Source organism: Helobdella robusta, assembly GCF_000326865.2.
Source record: "Helobdella robusta unplaced genomic scaffold HELROscaffold_7, whole genome shotgun sequence".
NCBI classification, from domain to species: domain Eukaryota; kingdom Metazoa; phylum Annelida; class Clitellata; order Rhynchobdellida; family Glossiphoniidae; genus Helobdella; species Helobdella robusta.
In genome coordinates this window covers 4744179-4750292 of record NW_008705398.1, presented here as the reverse complement: position 1 = coordinate 4750292, position 6114 = coordinate 4744179, and the positions used below count along the sequence as shown (strand labels likewise).

The 6114-nt window shown below is 34.7% G+C and overlaps 2 protein-coding genes across 2 annotated transcripts; one reads left to right on the top strand and one right to left on the bottom strand.

Annotated features, from left to right (window-relative positions):
• Positions 1-678: 678 nt before the first annotated feature.
• Positions 679-1807, top strand: HELRODRAFT_165134 (hypothetical protein; the record flags this gene model as incomplete). Its single annotated transcript, XM_009031010.1, has 2 exons — positions 679-1067; positions 1612-1807. The coding sequence occupies 2 exons, from the start codon at positions 679-681 to the stop codon at positions 1805-1807; spliced, it is 585 nt and encodes a 194-aa protein (XP_009029258.1).
• A 2683-nt stretch (positions 1808-4490) lies between these two features.
• Positions 4491-5432, bottom strand: HELRODRAFT_165133 (hypothetical protein; the record flags this gene model as incomplete). The annotated part of the gene is made up of 2 exons (XM_009031009.1): positions 4491-4805; positions 5331-5432. 2 exons carry the CDS (start codon positions 5430-5432, stop codon positions 4491-4493), a joined length of 417 nt encoding a protein of 138 aa, XP_009029257.1.
• Positions 5433-6114: the final 682 nt, after the last annotated feature.

Genomic DNA, 6114 nt, shown 5'->3' with positions numbered 1-6114 from the left:
AACACACACACAACAATCGCACACAGCACACACATTCAAATCAATACACGCACACGCACACATAATAACAACTATATTTACAAACGCAAAACTACACACACACACACGTACACACACACACGTACACACACAAAACTACATATATATTCAGAAAGATATGCACTGAAATACACACAATACAATAAATCATTGTAATTCGAGATTTTAAAGGAAGAAAATAAAACAACATACAATACATTAAAAATACAATACAAACCAATACAATACAATACACATGACACATCGCTATATCCAATACAACATACAATGAAACATGTATTACAAAGTTAAATAAAAAAATACACATACAATTCAACACACAACATCACATACAGTACAACAAACACTACAACATACATTAAAGACTATCGACTATACATATCTATGCAAGAATACATGTGTATGTTTATGTATGCATTTGTTTATACATGTATGTATATATGTATGCATGTATGCATGCATGTATGCATGCATGTATGTATGTATGTTAAAACCAAAACATGATGAGTGACACTGTACCGTCAAACATCAAGTAACAAATGGATTAACACTTTGATTTGTCGTTAATTGCAAATGTCGGCATTCAGTTGGATATTTTCAAGCACACAGACACGCAGGAACCGCTGCAACAAGCACGAAATGTGGTTAGTTGCGAAAAACAGTTCCCTGCTGTCGCCTGATCTGACGCTGATCATTTTACATATTGCCTTAAGAAATTTAAGGGTGTTGGGGTCCATCGGGCCGAGAACCTCGATACATATTGGCAAGAATTCTATCGAGGGGAGGGCGTTCCCATATTTTTTCATTTTCTCGTCCGCTGCCCTGGCTGCGGCCAAACCGCATTCTTTACTTGTCAGGTTTACGTATCGTTCGGCGAGGGTGCCAGGGACCGTAACATCCTACGCCAAACATCTGCTGGCTCTCCAAGGTAATAGTGTGCATCCGTCCGGGCGCCTACCATCATGCGCAGAAATGCCGGATGGTTCCTTGAGAACCGGGATTGAAGCCTTGGAGAAGAGCCGACAAATGTATTCGTTTAGCGCTGAGTGACGTAGTTGAGGGCCCCCACCCAGGCGACAAACCAAACCGTGGTGCCCAAACTCGTCCGCCCCTGCGCCACATCGGCACGTGTATTTATTCTGAATGACCAGGCCAAGTCTGAAGCCAATGGCAAATCTCACAGACTCGTTGTCAAGCCTGGTGCCCACAGAGGTGTTGGGCCACGATTTCAACCACCCACAGCTGGCAACGCTGGACATGGCCAACAAACGAGCGGTGGAAAAGTCGTCGCCGCAGGAAGACAACAAATTTTGAAAGATTTGTTTATATTATTTGTTCAAAATTTGGACGTGCGTACGGTCTCCCGGGGCGGACACTGGGGAAGAATATCGTGGCAACAAAAAACCGGTGGAGCAGGGAAGACTGCAGGTCGAGAGTGGCAGCGGCAGAAGAATTATAAACAACGGGAGCCAGCTGAACCACGCTAAGCAACCCCAGCCCACCAAATCGCACCGGCAGCTGAGCCTGGGACCAACCACTGTCGGTCACTTGAACATTGCAAATCGACGACAGGGCGGTGCGCAGGGCTCCGTCAAATTTGCCCAATTTAGAAGGGTCGATGGGTTTGAATGTACGCAGGAAGTACATCAATTTGGGCAAACTGAGGGCATTGCGGATAATAGTCAAGGCATCATGGGCCGAAAGACAGGAAACACGACCCAGGGCGAATTTAAGCTCAGAGAGCTTTTGGTCAAAAAACTTTATTTGATAATCGCCCTCGACCAAGGGTGTGTCTAAAAAACTCAGTTCTGATGCACCAACTCTGGGTATTCCAGCCAGCGCATGTGGCACCTGAAATAAACTTTGGCAGTGAAGTTCGCATTTTTTAATGTTTAACTCTAAACCAATTGCAGCGGAGTTATGCTTCAAATATTCGTAGCTATGTATGTATGCATATGCATGCATGTATGTGTGTGTATGTGTTATGTATGTATGCATGTGTGTGTATGCATATATGAATGTGTGTATGTTTGTATGTCTATGTATGTATATATGAATACTAGAAAGCAGAAAAAAATTGAAAAATTGCAAAACTGTCAGCGAATAAAATGATAAATGAATTCATATCATGGTTCAATTACATCGATCATCATCCTAATCACTATATCAAGCCAAGCACCTCATACATTGCCTTATTTGTTAGTATATCTCTCTATACATTCGTCTTATGTTATGATATGTGTGTGTATCATGAACATATACATCCGTCATATATGCTTATATATCTGTGTAATAAATAAATAAATAAATAAACATATACATTCATCATATGTTGATTACACGCGTATGTGTGCATAATTCATGTTTAGATTCGTCATATGTGTAGTCGATATATTTGTATTACATTTATTTAGTTTATTATGATATATGTATATATATATATATATATATATATATTTCTCCTCTTTTCTCTCTCTCTCTCTCTCTCTCTCTTCACTCTCTCTCTCTCTCTTCACTCTCTCTCTCTCTCTATCAAATTTGATGGTTTTCACTGTTCTCTTCACAGATACTTGCATGTACGTCATTGAATCAAGTGAAGATTGTTTGAAGTAACTGTCGCGGTTATAATAATCTGAGTTTTGATGATAACACTGACAGTAGTAATAGTGGTAGCAGTAGTTGTGGCAGTAATAATAGCAGTGGCAGCAGCAGTAGCGGTAGTGGCAGAAGTTGTTGTTATTGTAGTAGAAGTGGCAGTAGTAGTAGTATTAGCAATAGCAACATTCAGGCCCGGTTCTTGAACTCGTTTGTGCATAGGCAACATGCGAATTTGCCGCCCCTCTCCAATAATTTTGATTTGATTTTTGAATTTTTTGACCTTAAAATCAGATTTTTTTAATTTTTCTTATATCCAATTTCTTTTTTTGATTGAAGACCAACCAAACGATCTTGGCACATATGAAACGTCAGATACGATTTTTTTATTTTTAACTTTGAAAAAATTCTTTCGGCCTTAGCAACTGTGGCTGGTAACGTTGGATGAACCCAAAGAGCTATTGAAAGGTTAGGGAAGACTTAAACAAATTTCGATGAATATACATATTGAAAAACATTTTTTGAATCGCTTTTTGATGGATTTCTTTATACTTTTCTTTTGCTCCACAGTTCCCATCCGTTGATATCTGATTTACCATAGTTGTAATTTCTTAGAGTGAATTAATAATTTGTCATCCTTTAAATTCATGCCGTTTATATTGTACAGAAGCCAAAATAACTCGTTATGTTCTACCTAATTGTATCTAGTGCATCTGTCTTTTACTGTTTGAATTGATAAGTTAAATATCTGGCTGTAAAAAGATACTCTAAGCATTTGTTCAGGCGATGCAATCGTTTCTATCATCATTGCCTTCGTATGAAAATTATCGGTTTTTTGCGCACACGTGTAACTTTCTATTCATCGAATCTTTCATATATTTCCAGTTCCATCGCTAATATTTTAAATTTCTCAATCATTGCTGATAAAAATCATCAGTATTAATCGCATAGAAAAGATTTAGCAGCGTTTAAATGTTTTAAGCTAGATTCAAAACAAATCTAAACCCTGTAATTGCAAAATTTTGCGGACAATGGTAATTTTATTATAATTATTACAGTTATTACAATTTAATTACAAGAAAATTTATTTTAAAATTTTCAAAAAGGACCTTTTTCAGAGACAGAAAAAGGAGCAACTAAACGTTAATTTAATCTTAATGAAAAAATATACTACGCAAATTTATAAATTATAACAGTTAACTAATTAATTAATTAATTAATTAATTATTGACAATGAAAATGCCGCTTCTTGATAATTTAAAAAAACGCTTCCTCGTCTTCGCCTAAAACTGGCATTGAAACGTTTTTTACACACGATCTTCCACTGAAACAATGTAATATTTTATTACGACTTAATATTTTACTCATATGTTTTATTTAAATATTCAAATTTGGTTTCACATTTATAATCTTATAAAAAGTTTTTTAAATTTTTAATAATGAAAATGAAATTTAAAAGATGAGAAAAGAAAGATTAACTAAAAGTGAACCTCAATAGAAAAATAAACTACTAGTATCAAAAATTTTAACACTCGAAAGTTTTACATTACTAAAAATTAGTGAAAGTTAATAATTTTTTTAGAGAAAATGCCGCCCCTTGAAATCCTTATAAATGTGCCTACTTCACCTACGCCTAGGGCAGGTCTGGCAACATTATTGATAGTGCAGGGTAGTAAAATTAGTAATATTAAAGATAACAAGAGTAATAGTAGTTGTAAATATAAACATTTTAGATTATCTTTTTCTGATTTCAACATTATTATTATTTTTTTGTAATTTATAATCACCAGCTTCAAATGAAATCCATAATGTCAACTGTGTTCATATGTTGTAGGTTGCATGTGTATATGATATTTCTAATCAAATGTTGTGTTGTTGTAGTTATTGATGTTGTTGTAGTTATTGATGTTGTTGTAGTTATTGATGTTGTTGTAGTTATTGATGTTGTTGTAGTTATTGATGTTGTTGTAGTTATTGATGTTGTTGTAGTTATTGATGTTGTTGTAGTTATTGATGTTGTTGTAGTTATTGATGTTGTTGTAGTTATTGATGTTGTTGTAGTTATTGATGTTGTTGTAGTTATTGATGTTGTTGTAGTTATTGATGTTGCTGTAGTTATTGATATTGTTGCTGTAGTTATTGATATTGTTGCTCTCATCATTAAAAACCACCTTGAAAGAATTCACTGCAATCAATTAAATAAATTGTAATTTATATAATTGGCACATGTAAATTTAAACTATGTATATACATATATTCACACATACATTATATATATATATATATATATGTGTGTGTGTGTGTGTGTGTATGTATGTGTGTGTGTATTTGTGTATGTACGTGAATTTGTGTGCGTGTCTATGTGTGTATAAAATGTGTTTTCTTCAGTCATTAAGCATTGGTTTTTATGAAGGTAGAGAGTAGTAATAATTTGAATTGGATTCCTGGAACGTCTCTGCCACATTTAATGAGTTACTAAGTATGCCATACTTACAACATTGTATGTCGTATGTTCTATGCTTTATCCATCCATCCATCCATCCATCCATCCATCCATCCATCCATCCATCCATCCATCCATCCATCCATCCATCCATCCATCCATCCATTCATCCATCCATCCATCCATCCATCCATCCATCCATCTTGGATGAACAGAATACGGAGTAATATGCTCGTATTTATCTACCCAGTACATGATCCTCACAAAATGATTCTGGCCCAATGTTAAACGCCCCATATGTGAATTTGGACAAACAATATATCAAATACAGATATTTCAAAGAAAAATAGAACATTTTTGTCACTTGATTGGGAACTTTATTCTTATTCTAAAAATTATGCCTAAATTTCTGGAAATTTTATTTTTGATGTAAAGAATGTGATCATTCCATGACATATCACTACAACTCCTAAAAATTTAATAATTGAGACCCGCTTTATCGGAGTATTATTGAAAAGAACAGAGGTAATTAGTTTAGTGGTTACTGCTTTATGCCCGAACAGAATATAATTGGTTTTATTAACATTCAAATGAAGTTTATTTTTAGTCATTAGATAATAAAGATTCCAAAATTGAACCATGTGGAATTCCTAAACTGATGAGAGTCTTGCTTGAAGTCTTTTCATCAATACAGACATACTAAAATCTGCTGCTCAAATAGCATTCAAACCACTGCAACGCTTTTCCTCTCGCTCCATAACGGTGCAGCTTTGACAACAAAATTTTATGATCAATTGTATCAAAAGCCCGTGTAAGATCTAAAAATATTGCAATTGCATGATATTTAATTATCCATATTAGCTGATATGAAATGACAGACATGTTGATTTTGTGAAAAAAAAGATGAATTGTTTAAGCAGCTTATTAATTTCTGTTCAGCTAATTTTTCTAAAATTTTTGAAAAAACAGAGAAAACTTAAATCGGTTTATAGTCGCATACATTTAGGATGTCTACTTTTAAAAAAAAAATCCATCAG